Source organism: Macaca mulatta, chromosome 18 (genome assembly GCF_049350105.2).
Source record: "Macaca mulatta isolate MMU2019108-1 chromosome 18, T2T-MMU8v2.0, whole genome shotgun sequence".
In the NCBI taxonomy this organism is placed as follows: domain Eukaryota; kingdom Metazoa; phylum Chordata; class Mammalia; order Primates; family Cercopithecidae; genus Macaca; species Macaca mulatta.
In genome coordinates, this window is record NC_133423.1 from 80029869 (window position 1) to 80054665 (window position 24797).

Here is a 24797-nt window from a genome sequence, read left to right on the forward strand (position 1 = left end):
GGTATGTCTGTGAAGGTGTTTCCAGAAGAGGTTGGCATTTGAATCAGTGGACTGAGTAAGGAAGATCTGCCCTCATCCAGTATGACCAGGCAACATCCAATTGGCTGAGGGCTTAGATAAAACAAAAAGGCAGAGGAAAAGGAAATTTGTGCACTCTCTTGTTCTCTCTCTCTCTCTCTCTCTCTCTCTCTCTCTCTCTCTCTCTCTCTCTCTGTTCTGGAGCTGGGACACACTTCTGCCCTTGCACATCAGAACTCCAGGTTCTCCAGCCTTTGGATTCCAGGACTTGCATCAGCAGCGCCCCTGCTTCTCAGGCCTTGGAATTTGGACTGAGAATTACACATCAGCTTCCCTAGTCCTGAGGCCTCTGACCTGGACTGGGCCATGCTACCAGCTTCCTTGGTTCTCCAGGTTGCATGTGGCCTATCATGAGACTTCTCAGCCTCCATAATCTCATAAGCCAATTTCCCCAATAAATCCCCTTTTATATATTTATATCTACATCTATATCCTGTTGGTTCTGGTCTCTGGAGAACCCTAACGAATGCAGATTTTAGTGTTGAAAATGAGATGGTGCTATAACAAATACCTAAAAATGTGGAAGCAGTTTTGGATCTGGGTAATGGGTAGAGGCTGGATCAATTTTGAACCGCATACTGGAAACATCCTAGATGGCCATAAACGGAGTATTAAAGGCAGTTCTGGTGAGGGCTCAGAAGAAGAGGAAAGCTTAGAGAGCCTCGGTCTTCTTAGAGATTATCTAAGTGGTTGCAATCAGAATGCTGGTAGAGATGTGAACAGTAAAGCCCATTCTAATGAGATCTTAGATGAAAATAAGGAATATCTTATTGGAAACTGGAGGAAAGGCCATCTTTGTTACAAACTAGCAAAGGAACCTGACTGAATTTTGTCTGTGTCAGTACTTTGTAGAAATCAGAATTTAAGAGTGATGAACTAGGATATTCGATAGAAGAAATCTCTAAGCAAAGTGTTTCAGGGTGCTACATGGCTTCTCTTGACTGTTTATAATGAAATTCAGAAAGAGAAAAATGAATTCAAGATGGAATTTATATCAAAAGGGAACAAAGGGCTGGGTGCAGTGGCTCATATCTATAATCCCAGCACTTTGGGAGGCCAAGGCAGAAGGATCACTCAAGCCCAGGAGTTTGAGACCAGCTTAGGCAACATAATGAGACCTCATCTCTACAAAAAATAAACAAAATTAGCTGGGCATGGTGTGCATACCTGTAGTCCCAGCTACTTGGGAGACTGAGGTGGGAGGATCACTCAAGACTGGGAGATCAAGGCTGCGGTTGAACCGAGACTGTGCCACTGCACTCAGCCTGGTTAAAGAGAAGGAAAATTATCAGCCTAGCCATGTCGTTAAAAAAGAAAAAGTGTGTTTGAGCAGGAACATCAAGGGTGTGACCAAGCAAAATATTGCTAAAGAGATTAGTATGGACAGAAGGAAGCCAGTTGCTATTCATCAAGACAATAGGAGAATGACCCCAAAGGCACTTCAGAGATCTTTGAGGCTGTGACTCTCATCACAGGCCCAGAGTGCTAGGGCCTTGAGGGAAGAACGTTTCAAAGGAGGATCCCAGGACACCCATGGGACCTTGGGGCTCACAGCCCAGGGGCACCCCAAGCTTCTGCTCCCTGAATTCTGGTGCCACTGGAATGCAACAACATAGACTCCTTGACCACCCCAGCTGTGGCTCAGGGGGTCCAGATGCAACTCAGGTCAACAATCCAGAAGGCACAGTATGTAAATCTTCATGGCATCCATGTGATGCTAACTCTCCAGGCATGCAGAACGTGAGAACGGTGGAAGCATGGCTACCTCCACCTAGATTTCAAAGGATGCCTCACAACCTCAGTCTCAGAGCTCTGAACAGCCACAAGGCAGGGTGTGGCAGAGAGTCCCCACTATGGCAATGCCCAGCAGAGCCACAGGGTCAAGACCACTGCAGAGAGCCCCCAGTAGGGCAATGCTTAGTGAGGCAATGCAAGACAGCCACTCCTAAAGGCTGCAAACCTGTAGAGCCACCAGCATGCAATGCCAGCCAGAAAGAGCCATAAGCATCCAACTCCAACTCCTGAGAGCTGCAGCGTGGGCTTCATCCAGCAAAGGCATGGTAGTGGGGTCTCCTGGGGGACTGGGGACCCAATCCCCACTCCAGTGTGTCTGGAAGCTAAGATGTGGAGTCAAAGATTATTCTCAAGCCTCAAGATGTAATGTTGTTTGCCTCACTGGGTTCTGGACTTACTTGGGATTTATTACCCCTTGTTTCTTGCCTTTTTCTCCCTTTTAAGAATGGGAATGTCTATGCCATGCTTGTCCCATTACTCTATTTTGGAAGTATATAACTTGTTTGATTTCACAAGCTCACAGTTAGGATAAATTTTTCTCAAAATGAGTCATATTTTGAGTTTCACCCTGAGTCTTATCCATATCTGATTTAGATGATATTTAGATGAGACTTTGGACTTAGATTTTAAAGTAGATACTAGAATGAGTTAAGACTTTTGGGGGCTATTGGGATGGAATGAATGTATTTTGAATATGAGAAAAACACGAATTTGAAGGGCCAAGGGGTGGACTGCTACTGTTTGAACATTTGTATTCCCTCCCAAATTCACATTGAAATACAATCCCCACTATAATGGTATTAAGAGGTGGGGCCTTTGGGAAAGTGATTAAGTCATGAGGGCTCCACCATCATAAATAGATTATTGCCTTATAAAAGGGCTGAGGGAATTAGCTTAATCCCTTTTCGCCCTTCCACCTTCCAACAGGTGAGAACACAGCAACAAGGCACCATCTTGGAAGCAGACAGCAACCCTCACCAGACACCAATTGCTGGTTCCTTAATTTTGGACTTCTCAGCCTTCAGAAGTGTAAGAAATAAATTTATCTTCTTTTTTTGTTTGTTTGTTTGTTTTTTTTGAGACAGAGTTTCGTTCTCATCACCCAGGCTGGAGTGCAATGGTGCAATCCTGGCTCACTGCAACCTTCGCCTCCCAGGTTCAAGCGATTCTCCTGCCTCAGCCTCCTGAGTAGCTGGGATTACAGGCACCCATCATGCCTGGCTAATTTTTGTATTTTTAGCAGAGACAGAGTTTCACCGTGTTGGCCAGGCTAGTCTTGAACTCCTGACCTCAGGTGATCCACCTGCCTCAGCCTCCCAAGATGCTGGGATTACAGGCTTGAGCCACTGCACCCTGCCAAATTTCTCTTCTTTATACGTTACCCACTCTATGATATTTTGTTACGGCAGCACAAATAGACTAAGACAGTCATTTTGACCACGACTAATGTTTGAATCATAAGTAATGTCAATCTGCTTTGTCTACTTCTGGTACTAACAAAAGCTAAAATAAGAAGTGAGATCTTCATCCTGACACAACTTTGCACTGGATATATTATTCAAGTTCAAACTATAGTCCCAGTAGTATGTTGTAGACCTCAATGCAAGTACAAAGGAAATTTACATCTTTCAAAACCCGTTTAACTGTGCAATCCTGAGCTTCCACACAACCTTTAATTTGAAGAGATTGTCTACAATGTAATAATTTGCTAAAAAGCAAATATCAAGAGGAGAATCCAATAGAATTTTGTAATGCCTTCCAAGTGATTAATATGCTCAATTAAAATCACATGCTCGTCTAAGACCAAGAATAAGGCAAAGATGCCCACTATCATCAGTACTGTTCAAGATAGTACTGGAAGTTCTAGCCAGAGCAATTAGACAAGAAAAAGAAATAAAGCAGTGGAGGTTTGAGATGTTGGCCAGTTAGATATGAGGAACAAGTTCAAGAGATCTATTGTACAACATGGTGACGCTAACGAGTAACAGTGTATTTTATTCTTGAAAATTGCTAAAAGAGTAGATTTCAAGTGTTCTCACCACAAAAAGGATACGTAGGTGAGGTAATACATGTTAATTAGCTTGGTTTACGTATTCTGCAATGCGTACATAATTCAAAAATCACGTTGCACATGATAAATATGTACAATTTTTATTTATCAATTAAAATAAGCTTAATTTAAAAAATAAAAGGCATAGAAACTGGAAAATGATAAAGTTATCCCTGTCTGCTGATGACATATGTAGAAAACACTAAAATTTCTAAAAAGTCCAGGTGCAGTGGCTCACACCTATAATCTCAGCATTTTAGGAGGCTGAGGTGGGTGGATCACTTGAGCCCAGAAGATTGAGACCAGCCTCGTCAATGTCTCTACAAAAAATATAAAAATTAGCCTGGCATGGTGGCATGCACCTGTAGTTCCACCTACTTGGGAGGCTGAGACAAGAAAATGGCTTAAGCCCAGGAAGTCAAGGCTGTAGTAAGCAGTGATTGCACCACTGCACTCCAGCCTGGGCAACAGAGTGAGATTCTGTCTCATCAATAGACAAAAAGACACCAAACCATAGATCATTAAAGAAAAAAAATGACCAATAGACTTCAAAATTAGATTTTTCTGCTCTTTAAAAAACGCGAATAAGAAAGACTGAGAGGAAATATTGGCAGTATCTGACAGACTAATATTGAAAATATATGAATAATTCTTACAACTTAATAATAAAATAATAAATAACCAAATTTAAAATGGGTAAAACAACATTTCAACAAAGAAGCTATACAAATATCAAATAAGCACAGGAAGTGGTGCACAAAGTCATTAGTCCTTAGGGAAAGCAAATTGAAACCATGGGAGATACCTCTATACACCCACTGGAATGTCTAAAATTAGAAGCTTGAGGGCCGGGTGCGGTAGCTCATGCCTGTAATTCCAGTACTTTGGGAGGCTGAGGCAGGCCGATCACTTGAGGTCAGGAGTTTGAGACCAGCCTAGCCAAAATGGTGAAACCCCATCTGTACTAAAAATACAAAAATTAGCCAGGCGTGGTGGTGGCACCTGTAGTCCCAGCTACTTGGGAGGCAGAGGCAGGAGAATCACTTGAACCCAAGAGGCAGAGGTTGCAGTCAGCCAAGATTGCGACACTGCCCTCCAGCCTGGGCAACAGAGCGAGACTCCATCTCACAAAACAACAACAACAAAAAGAAGCTTGAAAATACCAACTGTTGAAGAGGCTTTAAGGCAATCAAAACTTTTATACATTGCTGGGGAGTATGTAAAGCAGTATAACCACTCAGGAAAATAGCTTGGCAATTTCTTATAAAGTCAAACATACACTTACCATCTAACCTAGCTATTGCAGTTTTGTTTTGTTTTGTTTTGTTTTTTTGAGACAGCGTTTCACTCTTATTTCCCAGGCTGGAGTACAGTCTCAGTTCACTGCAACCTCCGCCTCCCAGGTTCAAGCAATTCGCCTGCCTCAGCCTCCCAAGCAGCTGGGACTACAGGCACCCACCGCCATGTCCAGGTAATTTTTTGTATTTTTAGTAGAGACGGGGTTTCATTTTGTTGGCCAGGCTGGTCTCGAACTCCCGACCTCAGGTGATCCACCCGCCTCAGCCTCCCAAAGTGCTAGGATTACAGCTGTGAGCCACTGCGCCCAGCCCTATTGCAGTTTTAAGTATTTTCTTTAAGAGAAATAAAAATTGATGTCCAAGAATCTGTATACTAATGATAATAGCATCAGCCATAATAGTCCCAAACAGAAAACAACTCAAATGTTTATCAGTAGTTGAATAAAAAGTTGTATATATCCCTGCAATAAACACATCAGCAATAAAAAGAACCAAATTACTGATACCTAGATGAATCTCAAAAATATTGCAACGAGCAAAAGAAACCACAAAATAGTACATACTGTATGATTCTATTAATATGAAATGAGAAAAGACAAATCTAATCTTTAGTAACAGAAAGAAGACTGGGCAGAAGGGAACTTTTGTGGAGTGACAGAAATGCTCATGTTAATCACAGTAGTAGTTACGTAGCTGTATACTGTCAACAGACAAAATTACCACAAATTTGGTTATAGATCTGTTTAGCTTTGCTCAAGACTTGTGAATTGGGACAGCCTCCGTTCTACAAAATATGATGAGAACTCCCACCAAGCTAAGGCAGAACACTGGGCTTTGTGAGATGAAAACAAGGAAACAGAACAATAGCACTGATTAATATCAGGTTACTTTTTTTTTCTGAAAGTTAAAGCAGAGGAACTTCCTTATTATGCTGACTCAGGTAGACTGGAATCTCCTGTTCTCAAAAAACTGGTCTGGCTGGGGATCTATCCGCTTGCTTCCTTGAAGTTTCAGTTTGATTATGTGGCATTTAGCATCAGTGACTCTATTTTGGTTTGGTCTGGTCTGTTGGAGCCTAGCACAGGAGCTCAGCCTAAAACAACAGCCTCCCATAATTTTGTTTAAAAGTACGATTGTCAAAACTCATTAGATAGTACATTTATAATGGGTGCATTCCAGTGTATGTAAACTTAAAGAAATTCTCCACCAGGAGCAGTGGCTCACGCCTGTAATCCCAGCACTTTCAGAGGCCAAGGTGGGTGTAGGTTTGAGCCCAGGAGTTTGAGACCAGCCTGGGCAACACGACGAAACCCTGTCTCTATAAAAAATGCAAAAATTAGCCAGGCCTAGTAGCCTGCGCCTGTAATCCCAGCTACTCAGGAGTCTGAGGTGGAAGGATCACTTGAGCCCAGAAGGCGGAGGATACAGTGAGCTGAGATCATGTCACTGCACTCCAGCCTGGGCAACAGAGCAAGCCCCTGTCGCAAAAAAAAAAAAGAAAAGAGAAGAAAAATCCTTTCTTCCCTATAGTTTTCCATCTCTCCAAATCAGCTTCATTGGGTTTCTGTTTTCACTCCTCCTTTCATCTGTTCAGAACCATTCCTCTCTGAGGAATATTGTATTTGTTTCTTTCAAATGTAAATTGTTTTGGCCTTTTTCAGCTCCATCCAACTCTCTCAACTTCATCCTTTCAGGGATATGCATAATACAACTCCAGTCTGTACAAAGCACCCTTCCTCCTTGGAAGCTGGAGGCTGAGAACTGCAGATACTTATAAATTGCCCCTCACACACACACACTGAAATACATTGCTGTGCCAATGGCAGTGCCAAAGCCAGGACTATAATCCAGATTACCCAATTTTCTGATAGAATGAATGTGTTTCTTATGCCAGCTGCAGCTTAACATGCAAAATCCCTTTTTTGTCTTCTAGTTCAATATACACTATTTGAATAGACGTTAGGTAAATCCCATATTTTCTTCAGAGATAGAGGCTGAGGAGGCTGGGGTGGGAGTGAGGGTTTAATTTGCACCCATGTTAGATGTCATGCCTCCCAGGCTCACTGCTTTGCAGAGGAACTTAGGTAATTATCATAAGGAACAAGCACACACAAATCAAAGGTCAACTGAGCTGAAGTTATTTGATTTAGGATTTTGGTGATGTTCTTTGCCCTTGTTAATGCTGCTGCCGCTTTTTGTTTGTTTTTGTTAAAAAATAGCAACCAAGTGCCCACATTTAAGATATTTTCATCACAAGTTTACTGAAGAGCAACTCACATATTGTCTTTCTAAGAATTCAAGCTGCATTCATTCTTCTCCTTGCCTGTCCCCATGGCAACAGTACCCAGGTGCCATTTTAGCAGGTTTTACTTAGTAACTTTCAGTATCAACACGATTTTTGCATTGTTCTTCTTGTATATACTAAATTAGAAAAGTTAACAACAAAATGATGGACGATAGAAAACACTTCCAAACTCATTTTGTGAAGCCAGCATTATCCTAATGCCAAAATGAGACAGACACCACAGTAAAAGAAAAAACTGGCCGGGCACAGTGGCTCACGCCTGTAATCCCAGCACTTTGGGAGGCCGAGGCGGGCGAATCACTAGGTCAAGAGATCGAGACCATCCTGGCCAACATGGTGAAACCCCGTCTCTAATAAAAATACAAAAATTAGCTGGGCGTGGTGGTGCGTGCCTGTAGTACCAGCTACTCGGAGGCTGCGGCAAGAGAATCACTTGAACTCAGGAGGCGGAGCTTGCAGTGAGCCAAGATCGTGCCACTGCACTCCAGCTTGGTGACAGAGCGAGACTCCATCTCAAAAAAAAAAAACTCTTAAAATGGTAGGTCTCTTGTTAGGTATTCTTACCACAGTAAAATAAACATAATTTTTTTTAAATGACACAGACAGAAAACAGGGTAGGATACACTTCAAAGTACTTGGAAACAACATTTATGTACATCCAAATGTTCTAGACTTTTTATTCCAAATTCCATAGGAAAAGTCTCAATACTGAGTGTTAAGCAGGGAAACACTCAGAATAAAATATATAATTTATTCTATGTAGGAGCTAAATCTGATAGAACAGCTATTAATATATTAATAAAATTGAATAATGCACATTCCTAAATATTTTTTAAATGGTTATTTTTTTCTCTTAATCACCAACTAAGTAGAGTTGTAGACTCCTCAAGTTTGAATATTTAAAAGCTTTTTCACTATCTGGCGGTTTTGTTTTCAGATATTCTGTTTAAGAGTTATTCTTCTGGGCACAGAGGCTCACACCTATAATCTCAGCACTGTGGGAGGCCGAGGCGGACAGAACACTTGAGGTCGGGAGTTTGAGACCAGCCTAGCCAACATGGTGAAACTCTGTCTCTAATAAAAATACAAAAATTAGCCGGGCAAGGTGGCGAGTGTCTGTAATCCCAGCTGCTCGGGAGGCTGAGGCAGGAGAATCGCCTAAACCCTGGAGGTGGAGGTTGCAGTGAGTCAAGATCACGCCACTGCACTCCAGCCTGGGCAACAGAGCAAGACTCCATCTGAAAAAAACAAACAAAAAAAATTATTCTAAATATTGAGGCTAATTAACAGGTACTAACAATCTCCCCCTCAGTGCTTCTCTCAGGTATGACGTGAAGGAAGAAAACAACTCAGGCCTAATTGTCTCTTAAAGTAGGGCTAGAGAACGTTTTTCTAAATCAAGAATTATTAATCCACAGGAAGAGAAAGAGAAAAAGTTACAAGCCACCTGGTTTTGTTTTTCTGCTTCTTTTTAAAAAGAAATTTTATTTTTAGAAGAAAAAGTTTAAAATCTTCTACATGCTTGCCTTTTATATTAATAACAAGAAATATATACATAGTAAATGATTATATAAATTAAAATATGTTTTATTTTTATATTAAGACCAGTTATAGAGGCGCTGGGCACAGTGGCTCACATCTGTAATCCCAGCACTTTGGGAGGCCGAGTTGAGCAGATCACCTGAGGTCAGGTGTTCGAGACCAACCTGGCCAACATGGTGAAACCTCGTCTCTACTAAAAATACAAAAATCAGCCAGGTGTGGTGGCATACGCCTGTAATCCCAGCTACTTGGGAGGCTGAGGCAGAAGAATCGCTTGAACCTGGGAGGCAGAGGTTGCAGTGAGCCGAGATTACGCCACTGCACTCCAGCCTGGGCGACAGAGCAAGACTCTGTCTCAAAAAACAAACAAACAACAAAGACCAGTTATAGACAAACACCATAGGGAAGAAAAGTAACACAGAGAAAGGGGCAAGGATTCAAATACATCTATTGGGAAAGGGCAGACAACACGCATACAGAAAATCATGCCTGGAAAATAGCTCAGCTTAGACTATCATGGAACAATAGTTGTTTTTACCTCCCTATCTGGATATTTCACCTGAGACTTTTTTTTTTTTTTTTTTTTTTGAGACAAGGTCTCACTGTCACCCAGGCTGGAGTGCAGTAGTATGATTACGGCTCACTGCCGCCTCAACCTCCCAGGTTCAAGCAATCCTCCCACCTCAGCGTTCTGAGTAGCTGGGACCACAGGCATTGCACCACCTTGCCCAGCACATTTTTGTATGTTTTGTAGACATGGGGTTTTGTCACATTGCACAGGCTGGTCTCGAACTCCTGGACGCAAGTGATCCACCTGCCTCGGACTCCCAAAGTGCTTGAATTACAGGTGTGAGCCACTGTACTCAGCCTCACCTGAGACTTTAAAAATCTTCGTTGCATTGGTGCAGATCTCAGCACAAATAGCAGTATCACTAGGACCAAAAGGAACTTCAGCATGAAGGTGGTTCTACTCTCTAGAGCTCTGAAATTTCAAGTCTATGAAGCTACTGGCTCCACTCACCTGGGGATTTAGTTTATCTTTAATCCTCATCTTTTGGCATTTGGTAAATCAGGAAATCCAAAGGCAGCCACAACCTCAGATCAAGTCCCAGGCAAAACTGGGAGAGGAAGCAAAAAAGTTTCAAGTCCTTTCCTCCTTTTGGACACCTATCCCAGGAGCAATCTGAGCATCCCAGTGTCCTAAGAGACCGTATCCCTTGGGGTAAGAGCAGGAACGCTAGCCACCATCACAGAGACTTCATAAAGGTGAAGACAAGTGCCAAAACTTATTAGGTGACCTTTGGAAACAGCTTCAGCTGTAAAATCCAGACAAGAATCATAGTACTGGACTTACCGGTAAGATTTTGTTGCATTAGAAGGAAAAACTATTTAAAACGCATAGCACGGTGCTTAGCATTAATAAGCACTCATTAGGTATTAGCTATTATCCTCACTAAGCCTACCTTCTCTTGCCCCGGTCTGTGTTGTCTAGACAATCCAATATGGATTATAGGGAGACACAGTTTCAGCTCCACAAAAAGTTCACAGCCTCTCAAAAGGAAGCACACGTTTGTGAAAAGTGTCACATGGAGAGACTATGGATGAGATGATTCCTAAGGTTGCCTGCCACTAAATACCCCCAAGATTCTGTGAAATCTGAGATCCTTAGTAAGAGACCTGGGGATGCAGTCATTCTGCCCCCTCATGGAATCACAGCTGCCTCCTACCCTCTCTTCCTCCTTCCGCTAGCACAGGGGTCCCTAATCCCCAGGCCATGGACTGGTAGTGGCCGGTGACCTGTTAGGGACTGGGCTGCACAGCAGGAGATGAGCAGCGGGCAAACGAGTGAGTGAGGCTTCCTCTGTATTTCTAGGCACTCCCCATTGTTTGCATTACCACCTGAGCCCCGCCTCCGGTCATAAGAGCAGTGGCAGCATTAGATTCTCATAGGAGCACAAACCCTATTGTGAACTGCACATTCGAGGGATCTAGCTTGCATGCTCCTTATGAGAATCTAATGCTTGATGATCTGTCACTGTCTCCCATCACCCCCAGATGGGACCGCCTAATTGCAGGAAAACAAGCTCAGGACTCTCACTGATTCTACATTATAGTGAGTTGTATAATTATTTCATTATGTACTACAATGTAATAATAATAGGAATGAAATGCACAATAAATGTAATGCACTTGAACCATGCTGAAACCATCCCCCAACCCCTGTCCATGGAAAAAATTGTCTTCCATAAAACGGGTCCCTGGTGCCAAAAAGGTTGGGGACCACTGCTCTAGCACAAAGCTGGAGGAACCCTATTAAGTTTCCTCTTTAATGAAGGACATAAAACAAAAGTTATGCTTTGCTCTGGAATGGGAGGATTCGCTCCTTTGTAGCAAGGTGCTGACACAGCCAATCTTACAAATGATGTTAGTTGTATCTCCCTTTTTTTTTTTTTTGAGATGGAGTCTCACTCTGTTGCCAGGCTGGAGTGCAGTGGTGCGATCTCGGCTCACTGCAACATCTGCCTCCCAGGTTCAAGAGATTCTCCTGCCTCAGCCTCCCTAGTAGCTGGGACTACAGGTGCATGTCCCCATGTATTAGAGACGGGGTTTCACCATGTTGGCCAGGACGGTCTCGATCTCGACCTCGTGATCCACCCGACTTCACCTCCTGAAGTGTTGGGATTACAGGTGTGAGCCACCACACCTGGCCTGTATCTCCTTTTAGAGGTGAAGGCTGTAAGTCACTCTAGAGAAAATGTTTACTATTATAGACAAAATCACTTTGGTGACTTCTGTGCCTTTGCATTAGACCAACTTATCTAACAAGTTTGACACTGGGGTGGCAGTGGATTCATTTGCATACAGACTATGGAGTCTCCTGGGAGGAAAGGTTCTGGGCCTTTCTCTTTTGAGTTCAATGTTAGAACAGCTCTAATAGGTTGAAGGCATTCCAAATGAAAAATGTTAGCAAGAAAGAACACAAAGGACTCTTTCTTGAAGGGCCTGAGGGAGGTGACTCAGGCTTGGGTGCTGTATTTGCAGAATGACTGTAGCACATGAGTGTGAACTAAAAGAGCAGTATCCTTGTGGCTCTGGCAAAGAGCTCTCTTGACCAAATTGGACCAGTAGGAATGTCACTGCAGGGGAGAATAAGAATACGTCAAACTCATATGATATGCAAGAGACCCCAACTAGCCAAAACAACCTTGAAGAAGAAGAACAAAGTTGGAAGACACACTTCCTGATTTCAAAACTTACTACAAAGCAATAATAACCAAGACGGTGTGGTACTGACACAAAGAGACATATAGGCTAATGAAATAGAATAGAGGTCAGAAATAAACCCATACATGAATGGTCAATTGAATTTTAACAAAGGTGCCAAGATTATTCAATGGGGGAAAGAATGGTATGTCAACAAATAATCTTGGGAATAACTGGATATCCAAACGCAAAATAATGAAGTTGGACCCTTACCTCATGTCACATAGAAAAATTAATTCAAAATGGACCCAAAACCTAAATTTAAGACCTAAAACTGTAAAATTCTTAGAAGAAAATATAGGTAAAATTTTCATGATATTGGATTTAACAATACTTTCTTGCCAAAAAACATAGACAATAGCAACAACAACAAAATAGATATATTAAACTACATCAAAATTTAAAACTTCTATGCATCCAAGGACACAACAGACTGAAAAGATAACCCATGGAAAGACAGAAAACACTGGCAAATTATCTATCTTATGAGGAGTTAATATCCGGAATATATCAGAACTCCTACAACTCAACCGTAAAACAAAACAAAACAAAAATCCTGATTTAAAAATGTGCAAAGCCCATGAAAAGATGTTCAACATAATTTGCCATAAGAGAAATGCAGATCAAAACCATGAGATACCACTTCACACCCACTAGGATGGCTAGAATTTAAAAACTGAAAATAGCAAATGTTGGCCGGGCATGGTGGCTCGCGCCTGTAATCCCAGCACTTTGGGAGGTCGAGGCAGGTGGATCACAAGGTCAGGAGATGGAGACCATCCTGGCTAACACGGTGAAAACCCATCTCTACTAAAAATACAAAAAAATTAGCTGGGCATGGTGGCGGGCGCCTGTAGTCCCGCCTATGCGGGAGGCTGAGGCAGGAGAATGGGGTGAACCCGGGAGGCGGAGCTTGCAGTGAGCCGAGATCGGCCACTACACTCCAGCCTGGGCGACAGAGTGAGACCCCATCTCAAAAAAAAAAAGAAAAAAAGAAAAAGAAAATAATAAATGTTGGCAAGGTTATAGAGAAATTAGAACCCTCATATGTTGCTGGTGAAAATGTAAAATGGTGCAGCCATTGTGGAAGACAGTTTGGCAGTTCCTCAAAAAGTTAAAGAACCAGGCATGGTGGCTCCCACCTGTAATCCTAGAACTTTAGGAGGCTGAGCCCGGTGGATGGCTTGACCCCAGGATTTTGAGACCAGCCTGGGCAACATGGTAAGACCCCGTATCTACAAAAAATACAAAAATTAGCTGGGTGTGGTGGCACACGCCTTTTGTACCAGCTAGTTGGGAGGTTGAGGTGGGAGGATCACTTGAGCCCAGGAGGTGGAGGCTTCAGTGAACTGAGATCATCCCACTGCACTCCAGTTTGGGCAACAGAGTAAGGCTCTGTTTCAAAAAAAAAAAAATTAAAGATAGAGTTAGCATATGACCCAGCAAGAGTCCACTCCTAGATAGATACCCAAGAGAAATGGAAACATATGTCTACACAAGAACAAGTACATAAATGTTTTTAAATACACTATTCAGCCAAAAGGTTGAAACCCGAATGTCCAACCACAGACAAATGAATACACAAAATGTAGTATCGTCGTAACTGTCTGCCATAAAAAAGGATGAAATGTTGATACACTCTATGACATGGACCAACCTTGAAAACATTATTCCAAGTGAACAAAGCCAGACACAAAATACCACATATTATACAATTCCATTTATATACATGTCCAGACTCAGCAAGTCTATAGAGACGGAAGGTAGATTCGTGGTTACTTCTGGCTGGGGCTGGATGGGCCATCAGGAGGGTGAGAGCTAAAAGGTATAGGGTAAAGCACCGTCCTGGGATTGTATGCCCCATGCCTGGAACCCTGGGTGCTAAACACATGTCTGCTGACTTGTATTCACTTTAAATTCTAGTTCAAAGAAATAAGCATCTGACATACTTATAGTGAGAGAAAAACATCAATCTGAACCGTAAACACATCCACCCTCTTCAAAGATCTGTTGCTTAAAATGCCAAACCGCTGTAGGTCACTTCCTCACCAGAGAAAATGAAAACAAATGTAGCTCTGATCATAAACTAGGTAGATGTTGTGTTACATAAACGTTTTCACATCACCCTAGCAAAGATGCTGTATCTGCTAAATTCTCAGGTGTAAAATGGAAATTTAACACCAGCCTAATAAAGTTAAATTGAGGATTAAACTAAATTTTTGTATAAAGTACTTAACAAAGTACCTGAAACAGAGTAAGTCCTTAATGAACGGTAATTACTGCATTACTATTATTGTCCCCTACTAGAAAAGTTAAATGCACCTTCACTATGGATCTGCCTATCTGAACAAGAACCAGATAGCGAATTGCCTTGATGTAGCATCATTTCAATTTCTTCCACTTTCTGACTTGAGATAATTTATTGAAGCAAAATAGTAAGCAAAAAAAAAAAAAAGTATTGAAAAAGTATTAATAATGGGGGGAGAAATAAGATATGTAACACTTTAATAAACAAATTTATGTCTTTTCATTGAAGTGTCAATAGAGATCCAATTTTACAATTGTGCCAGCAGTTAAGGAGCTTTTCAATATTTGTGACAAAATAATGTTCACCTAATTGTTTGGCCACAGCTACATAAAGCCCTTTTTAAAAAATTCTATACAAATTGCAAGTATGGAAGTATTGGTTTTACATATGTAGAAAGGATACAAGAAAGAGCTTTAAGGCTACCAGCCCTGAATATTTTACTTCAAAAGCTTATTTCAAAACACTATGCTAAGGCCAGGCACAGTGGCTTACACCTGTAATCCTAGCACTTTGGGAGACTGAGGTGGGCAGATCACTTGAGGACAGGAGTTCGAGACCAGCCTGGCCAACATGGTGAAACCCCATCTCTACTAAAAATACAAAAAAATTAGCCGGGCGTGGTGGCACGTGCCTGTAATCCCAGATACTCAGGAGGCCGAGGCAGGAGAATCGCTTGAACCTGGGAGGCGGAGGTTTCAGTGAGCTGAGATCACACCACTACATTCCAGCCTGGGTGACAAAGCGAGATTCTGTCTCAAAAAACGAAACAAAACAAAACACTATGTTAAAAATAACATGAATGAGATTCAGAGGAGTGTGTTGTTATTTGGAGTCTGCTGTGAAGGGCTATCACTGCTGCAATAGCTACATGATCGCTAGATGGCTCTCAAGGGAAGATCAGCCACCTGCTGTGAAGGAAAGCAGCCACATGGTTATGTTGCCCTCGTTGGCGTCTCCCTCATTAAAGTTGCGTCCAAAATATTTCTAGAACATTGATTTCAATTTCATGAAACTTCAGTTATAACCCCCTCTCTCTTCCTCTCTATCCACAACCAACTCCTTACTCAATAAAATTGAAAATTTAGGTCAGTTCTCTTCCTTCCCATTCTGCCATATGGAAGATGGTGATTTATCAGGCAATGAACCAATGACTGGCCTTTTGTGTCTTAAAATATAATCCTGGGCAGAGATTCCCCCAAGTTTGTACTTTGATGGTATTGTTCCCCAGTTATTGAAACTAAGGCCAGTATTTGCAGAACGGAAGCAGTAAAGCATAGTGGGTAGGCCGGGCGCGGTGGCTCAAGCCTATAATCCCAGCAATTTGGGAGGCCGAGACGGGTGGATCACGAGGTCAGGAGATTGAGACCATCCTGGCTAACATGGTGAAACCCCATCTCTACTAAAAAATACAAAAATTAGCCGGGCGAGGTGGCAGGCGCCTGCAGTCCCAGCTACTCGGGAGGCTGAGGCAGGAGAATGGCATAAACCCGGGAGGCGGAGCTTGCAGTGAGCTGAGATCCGGCCACTGCACTCCAGCCTGGGCGCAAAGCGAGACTCCGTCTCAAAAAAAAAAAAAAAAAAAAAAAAAAAAGAATGGTGGGTAGGAGCTTAGACACTGCCGTTATGCAACTGATGCTGAAGGTCCAAGTTTCCTCTGATCTGTCACCTCACCACTCCCACAACCTCTCAACCTCTCCCAACCTCCTCTGCTGAACCCACATCCTGAGGCTGAGATTTTTACATGGGAGGTTGTTGGACAACACCATTTGTAAGAAGGAAGAGGAAGCAGAATTGGGCAGACAGAGAAGTCCAGTTACAATTTATTTGCAGTAGAGGCCTCAGCTGACCCCACAGGAAATTATGGAGCTCTTCTAACTCTTCAGGGTTAGTCTCCCTTTGATTCTCCTTGTAAGAAATTTGAATTGGCAAAATCGATCAGTCACAGAGACTTGTAGCTCAAAGAGGTCACTAGGATTGTAGGACCTCAAAAGTCTGCTGGTTTCCTAGCACCTTTGACCTGGTAGATGCACAAACCGTACGGTCTATCTGAGTGCACGGGGACACTGAAAAGAATTCAGCTCAAACCGGGTCCAACAACAGTACACGGACTTGGTACAAAGTGTACTGTTAGGTTTCTTTTTCCAGTGAGAACCCTGCCCAAACCCCATCAGGTGAATCTTTCTGCCCTTCCCCCTACAGAACTGGGTATGATAATCACCTTCGTATCTGTATTCAACAGAGCCATAAAAGTTTGACTAGCCTCCACCCATCACCTAAGTTTCCCGGTGCACTTAGAAAGGTGTGTGTGACCCAGCACTTCCTCCTGCCTGGAGGAGAGTGAGCGACAACTAAAGCACCATTTGGAAGGTACTTGTTTCAATTCTTGCCAGATAGCCTCTAAACCATTCATTAAGAGCTAAGAACTGGGAGATCTTACTCCCTACCCACCAACACTTGGGCAAGAGCATTCACAATCAAATCCCAGGAATTATTCTCACGTCACCTATCCTAACCAGGGACCTTTTTCATTCCCCTTCCAGAAAGACGTGACTCTTTCTGAATCGCATTTTCATCACCAGAACTGCAAGAAGTGGGAAGAGTCTGAGATTTTGCACTGATTGTACAAGTTAACAAGTTAGCCTGTTACTATTTCATGGATGCCGGCAGAAGACACGAGACTCCTGAGTCAGAGAAAAAGGACTTTATTACTCATAGCATAACAGGAAGCTGGAGCTTCAGGTTTGTGTCAGTTCCCCTTGCCCACCAAGTCCCACAGGGGCAACTTGCATGGATCCAAACAGATGTTACGCATCTATATGTTATACAGTGGGTTTGCATCACATCTGAGGAACCCTAAACTGCAAGAAAACCTAACTGACCTTTGTCCCAGGGTGAGGCCTTATCTTTATTATACTGGACAGCAAACAACCCTGTCCTCTATGCTATCTTCTAAGATCCTTGAAAAGATAATCCAGAAGAAAAGCCACCAGTACTTATGCTCACAAGACATTCAGAAATGTGAGGGACCCATGGAGAATTGTCTTCCAGTAGTGACACATTCCACCTCTTGATGAGGAAATGGCAAATTTCCAGAAGAGCATGTATGATAGGTGATATAGTTAGGCTGTGTCCCCACCCAAATCTCATCTTGAATTGTAGCTCCCATAATTCCCAAGTGTTGTGGAAGGGACCTGGTGGGAGATAATTGAATCATGGGGGCAGTTTCCTTCATACTGTTCTCATGGTAGTGAATAAGTCCCACGAGATCTGATGTTTATATAAAGGGTTTCCCCTTTTGCTTGGCTCTCATTTTCTTTCGTCAGCAACCATGTAAGATGTGCCTTTTGCCTTCCACCATGATTGTGAGGCCTCCCAGCCATGTGGAACTCTGAGCCATTAAAATTCTTTTTCTTTATAAATTACCCATCTTGGGTATGTCTTTACCAGCAGTGTGAAAATGGAGTAATACAGTAAATTAGTACTGGTACAGTGGGGCGCTGCTATAAAGATAACCAAAAATGTGGAAACAATTTTGGAACTGGATAACAGGCAGAAGTTGGAACAGTTTGGAGGGCTCAGAAGAAGACAAAAAAATGTGGGAAAGTTTGGAACTTCCTAGAGACTTGCTGAATGGCTTTGACCAAAATTCCAATAATGATATGGACAATGAAATCCAGGCTGAGGTGGTCTCAGATGGAGATGAGGAACTTGTTGGGAACTGGAGTAAAGGTGACTCTTGCTATGTTTTGGCAAAGAGACCGGCGGCATTTTGCCCCTGCCCTAGAGATTTGTGGACCTTTGAACTTGAGGGAGATGATTTATGGTATCCGGCAGAAGAAATTTCTAAGCAGCAAAGCATTCAAGAGGTGACATGGGTGCTGCTAAAAGCATTCAGTTTTAAAAGGGAAACAGAGCATAGAAGTTTGAAAACTGCACCCTAATGATGCAACAGAAAAGAAAAACCTATTTTCTGAGGAAACATTTAAGCCAGTCGCAGAAATTTGCATAAGTAACAAGAAGCTGAATGTTAATCTCCAGGATAATGGGGAAAATATCTGCAGGGCATGTCAGAGACCTTTGCGGCAGTGCCTCCATCACAGACCCAGAGGCCTAGGAGGAAAAAATGGTTTCTGAGGCCAGGTCAAGAGCCCCCGTGCTGTGTACAGCCTAGGGACTTGGTGCCCTGCATCCCAGCCACTCTGACCATGGCTAAAAAAGCCCAAGGTACAGCTTGGGCCATGGCTTCAGAGGGTGCAATCCCCAAGCCTTGGCAGCTTCCATAAGGTTTTGAGCCTGCAGGTGCATAGAAGTCAAGGATGGAGGTTTGGGAACCTCCGCCTAGATTTCAGAGGATTTATGGAAATGCCTGGATATACAGGCAGAAGTTTGCTGCAGGAATGGGGCTCTCATGGAGAACCTCTGTTAGGGCAATACAGAAGGGAAATGTGGGGTTGAAGCCCCCACACAGAGTCCCCACTGAAGCACTGCCTAGTGGAGCTGTGAGGAGAGAGCCACCATTCTCCAGACCCCAGAATAGTAGATCCACCAAGAGCTTGCCTGGAAAAGTCACAGACACTCAATACCAGCCTGTGAAAGCAGCTGGCAGGGAGGCTGTACCCTGCATAACTGTAGGGGTAGAGCTGCCTAAGACTATGGGAACCCACCTCTTGCATCAGTGTGACCTGGATGTGAGCCATGAATTCAAAGGAGATCATTTTAGAGCTTTAAGATTTGACTGCCCCACTGAATTTCAGACTTGCATGGGGCCTTTACCCCGTTCACTTTGGCCAATTTCTCCCATTTGGTATGGGTGTATTTATCAATGCCTTTACCCCCATTGTATCTAGGAAGTAACTAACTTGCTTTTGATTATACAGATTCATGGGCAGAAGGGACTTGCCTTTTCTCAGATGAGATTTTGGACTGTGGACTTTTGAATTAATGCTAAAATGAGTTAAGACTTTGGGGGACTGTTGGGAGGGCATGATTGATTTTGAGATGTGAGGACATGAGATTTGGGAGGGGACAGGGGTGGAATTATATGGTTTGGCTGGGTCCTAACCCAAATATCATCTTGAACTGTAGCTCCCATAATTTCCACATGTTGTGGGAGGGACCCAGTGGGAGATAATTGAATCATAGGCAGTTCCCCCCATACTGTTCTTGTGGTAGTGAGTAAGTCTCATGAGATCTGATTTTTTTTTTTTTTGAGATGGAGTTTTGCTCTCGTTAAATGCGAATATTTAGACCTACTATATAATATGTAAACCCAGTGATATGAATATTTAGACCTACTATATAAATATTAAAAGCTACTTAAGTGCCTAAGTATCAACTTTAAATATGAATTGTGAATTTCACAACTCTGGTCTCTACTGGCTCTTAAAACCACCCAAGCTACCTGTTGTGGGGAAACTATTCTGTAAGATGGGTAAGGAGATTTTAAAAATGGTTTACTAACTTCTTAAGCATAAAAACAATGGAAGGAAAGACTGAGAAAATAACTCAGCACATTTGACTAAACATTTTTCAATTTTTTTAATGCTAAAAGTCAAATGGCAGGCTAGGATGATTTTACAGTGGAATAGGAAATCCAGCAAACACTGTGGAAAGTGTAAGACGGGAGGTTGACAACAAGGGGAAGCACAGGAATAGGGGCTGGGAAAAGGAGGGACTGGAAGACCAGGAAAATTGGCATTTTGGATGGCAGCAGCAGAATATGGTGAAATATGGTAGGCTTCATATCCTCAAGTTAGTAATAAAATGGGCAGAGCAATAACCTGTGACTGTGCATACTAGGGCCCCAATGAATGTTTTGGGTCTAAATGACCTTGGAAGTGTACCACCTTCACTAGCTTTAGCTCAGAGTTGGGAATGGAATATGGAACAATGTCGTGTTATCTTACACCCGAGAAGCTCGTTCTCTGACAGTAAGGGAAGGAGAATTTATTCACTCTGAAAGCCTTCACCTTTTAATGGAACTAATAACCACCCATGGAGAAATGGAGAGCTGAGGCTTCTGAAGAATACTAAATGTCCCTACAATGTCTTAATGAACAAAGAGAAATATCCATGGTAACTCACAGCTTCAGGATGGAAGATCTCCCAGTACTGGGATTCCCAATAGCTCTGACATAATTCTTTGCTACCCTCACCATTTTTAGATATATTCTTGTTTGTCCACTCCCCTTTTTTCTCTGCTGAGTTAATATCTTAACAATAAAGGTCCCTCATATTCTCCAAAAATCAGGAGAAAAAACATCCTTCCAGTGTACTTTTCCTCTTCTTTTTTAGCAGGGAAACTGGAGCTGTAGCTGCCCAACAGGTTCTTCGCACCTGCTGCCCAGATAAAGCCAATTTAGCAAGACAAGGGAATTGCAATAGACAAAGGGTTCAATATACAAAGGGCCAGCTCAACAGGAGACCAGAGTTTTATTATTATTCAAATCAGCCTCTCCAAACATTCAGGGGCTAGGGTTTTTTCAAGATAGTTTGGCGGGCAGGGGGCTAGGGAATGGGTGCTGCTGATTGGTTGGGAATGCAATCACAGGGATGTGGAAAATGGTCCTCATGCCCTGAGTCTGCTTCTGGGTGGGGGCCACAGGACCCATTGAGTCATAAGTCCAAATGGAGTCATCTTGGCCATCAGAAAAGCTAAAGTCTGAAAAGATATCTCCAAAGGCCAATCTTAGGTTCTACAATAGTAGATGTTATTTACAGGAGTAATTGGAGAAGTTACAAATCTTGTGACCTCCAGAACGATGGCTGGTTATCCTTTAACTATGCCTACATCTTGGCAGAACTCAGATTCTTCTCATAACCCTAACCTTGTGGGCTTTCATTAGTTTTACAAAGGCAGTTTGGTTTGGGGAGGGGCTACTATCATCCTTGCTTTAAGGATAGATTTCTCTCATAGTTAGCTTGGCCCACACCCAGGAATGGAGGTTACAGGCAAGATGGAGTTGGTTAAGTCAGATCTCTTTCACTGCCATAGTGTTCTCACTATTAGAACTTTCACAAAGGTGGTTTCAGAGATGTGCAATGGCATAATGGTTATGAACCCAAACTCCAGAGGCAGTCTGCTTGGATTTGAATCCTAGGATTTTCATCTAGCTGTGTGACCTCGGACAAGTGACTTAACAGCTCTGTGACTCCAAGTCTCCTGCTGTAAAATAGGGATGATAGCATCTTTTCTTGGTGAGGCTGTGAGGAAAAGGAGTTAATCTGTGTAAAGGCATTTAGAAAGGCCCTGGCATACAGTAAAAGTTAGTTACTGCTATATTTGTTCCTAAAGGAACAGAATATTTATAGACATATAGCCTATTTATTTTCTTCCATTGAGCAGCCAACAGTAATAGTGGATGTATATGTTTGTCTTCTTAATAGGAAAGAAGTAGACTTAGGTTAACAGAGTGCCTACTGTTTGCTAAACACAGTGTAGATATATTTTCACCTTATTCTCCAAACAAGACTGAGAAGTAGGTATTTTATCCCCATTTTTCTTAGGCAGAAACTCGCCCAAAGTTGCACAACTCACTCCAAATCACAGTGCCTAGCAAGGTCTAGGCAGGAATTCAAGCCCATCTGACTACAACATACAATGTGTCAACACAGATGCCCACAAGTTTGCTTTGTATGTAGCCACCTGAAAGAGAATGAATTAGAATCATTATTTTTGAGGGAGTTTAGCACCATCAGGAGTCAAATTATTTATTGGCTATGCCAAACTGTATGGTTTTCTATTTAAACAGAGATTTGGTCTAGGTGTAATTGTAATGTTCTAGATAGAATATTACTTATCTAGTGGCCTATCTCACAAGAAAAGAAATAAATAAAAGAAAAATATTGCTGGAATTTAAAGGATAAATCAATACAGATGCCTCAGAAAAGATGGAGTAGGGTGAGTGGAGTAATAATTTTGGGAAATGTAATGATCAGAAAACAAACTATCACTATTGCTACATTTTGCTTTTGTCCAATATTCTCTTGGCATGTATGGACATGAACTACCATTCAGTGAAACTTACATGTTCTCTCTCCTTTGGGAAGGATCATGGAGGTTTCTGGTGTCAGCGTTTTAAATGTTCTAAATAGAAGCAAACATCTACTGTTAGAAAAGTAAACCAAGTGAATAAAAGAAAAGAAAATGACTTGCATTCTTTTGTGTAGATATGGCTATATCAAGTAATTAGGGTTGTACTAAAGAGGTTGCGAATATATTTTATTTATTTGCTTATGTAATTTTTACTCACTATTTTCATTTTGTGGTGAGTAAAGGGAAAAATGTAGTAAGAACGAAATGACCTTTCCGTTTTGTCCTAAAACCAAACAGGAAGAGGGAGTACTGCCATCTTTTGGTTACACAATATAATAATTTTACATCATTACACTTAACAGCCAGATGAATGCCAGTATTAGTCATCACCAGATAAACAGAAACAGACTTACCTGGCATGAATTAGTTCGTTAGACTATTTCTTCATAATAGCTTTCCTCTGCAAAGCAATCACAGAGACTCCAAAGAGAAAGTACTGGTGGGCTAAGTAGATTATCTTAAAGACCACTGACAGTTCTAATATTTGTATTTAATGATTCTAAAGCATTCAGAGTAGACAAAGATAAAAGAGAACTTTTGTGTTTAATTACTAAAGTCAATTTCACTATTGCCTCGGGGTGAAGAACTTGAGTGCAAGGCTGAACTCCCTTAGACCAAGGAAACACTATGGCAAAGGCTGCCAGGTATCCACTACAGGGCTTCATCTACACCAAGCAAGACAAAAAGTACAGCAAAAACACAACTGGAGCATTCCTAGAATGTTCTTTCTCTTTTTCTTTTTTTTTTCTTTTGTGAGAATGGAGTCTCACTGTGTTGCCCAGGCTGGAGTATAGTGGTGCAATCTCAGCTCACTGCAACCTCCGTCTCCCAGGATCAAGCAATTCTCCTGCCTCAGCCTCCCAAGTAGCTGGGACTACAGGTGCCCACCACCACGCCTGGCTAATTTTTGTATTTTTAGTAGAGATAGGGTTTTGCCATGTTGGCCAGGCTGGTCTCGAACTCCTGACCTCAGGTGATCTGCCCGCCTCGACCTCCCAAAGTGCTGGGATTACAGGCGTGAGCCTCCACACCTGGCTGATTTTTTTAAAGGAAATATGGAACTACAATAGAAGGAAAGTAAAGAAGTTTATCAGAGTGTACTATAGAGGGCCGCCTCTCAGTGAGCTGAATTGGCTGCAGCGAGGCCATAGACACTGTTGTTACAAGACACATTTTATTAACAGGCATCCTGAAGAAAAGACTGAATAGCTTGAGGGTATATATTTTAAAGAGGAAACATTAATTTGAAAAGGAGAGGAATCTGGAAAGGAAATATCCGCTCAAATCATGTCTGGATCCAGAGAGGCAGCTATCCAAATGAGGTTTTTTTAAGGCTCATCAAGGTGGCAGAAAATAGAATATAAAGCCTCAAAGGGGAGTCTTAAGAATATTTGGGGCCGGGCGCGGTGGCTCAAGCCTGTAATCCCAGCACTTTGGGAGGCCGAGACGGGCGGATCACGAGGTCAGGAGATCGAGACCATCCTGGCTAACACAGTGAAACCCCGTCTCTACTAAAAATACAAAAACTTAGCCGGGCGAGGTGGCAGGCGCCTGTAGTCCCAGCTACTCGGGAGGCTGAGGCAGGAGAATGGCGTGAACCCGGGAGGCGGAGCTTGCAGTGAGCTGAGATCCGGCCACTGCACTCCAGCCTGGGTGACAGAGCGAGACTCCGTCTCAAAAAAAAAAAAAAAAAGAATATTTGGAATAAAAGGGAAATATGGAAGTGTCATGGCAGTTGAGTGAAAGGAAGTGAACTGAACTTGACATTTATTTGGATAATATCACTTTTCTATATGTGCAGTACTGATATGTTTTTAAAAATAAAAGCATGAAATTCTTATTTGATATTCTTATTAAGAAGAGAAATAAGCAAACATTTTCACAGGGTACCAGAGAGGAGAGCAGGCTAAGGGAGGACCTGGTTTCTAGTCGTAGGTCTCCACTGACTAGCAGGGTGCCCTTATGCCTCTTAGACTCCCTCAGTCTTTGTTCCCTCATCTGCAAAGTAAGTTTGCTGGATGCCACCATAGCTTCTCAAGCTGAGTTCTGAGGACTCCTCTACA

At 42.4% G+C, this 24797-nt stretch overlaps 1 protein-coding gene and 1 long non-coding RNA gene across 3 annotated transcripts in view; one reads left to right on the plus strand and one right to left on the minus strand.

Annotated features, from left to right (window-relative positions):
* The window catches only part of LOC106994409 (uncharacterized), a 74404-nt gene that overhangs the window by 9350 nt on the left and 40257 nt on the right, over positions 1 to 24797 (plus strand). For both annotated transcript variants that reach the window (XM_077975246.1, XM_077975245.1), the window contains exons 2-3: positions 2800 to 2901; positions 17180 to 17378. In XM_077975246.1, coding sequence (XP_077831372.1) covers positions 2800 to 2901; positions 17180 to 17257 — 180 coding nt within the window. In that variant the 3' untranslated portion in view covers positions 17258 to 17378. The remainder of the gene's footprint in view (positions 1 to 2799; positions 2902 to 17179; positions 17379 to 24797) is intronic.
* LOC144336495 (uncharacterized) overlaps positions 20153 to 24797 on the minus strand; it is a 38285-nt gene continuing 33640 nt past the window's right edge. Inside the window, exons 4-5 of the long non-coding RNA XR_013408353.1 lie at positions 22667 to 22725; positions 20153 to 22284 (exon numbers count right to left, since the gene is read on the minus strand). This is a non-coding gene — a long non-coding RNA (uncharacterized LOC144336495). The remainder of the gene's footprint in view (positions 22285 to 22666; positions 22726 to 24797) is intronic.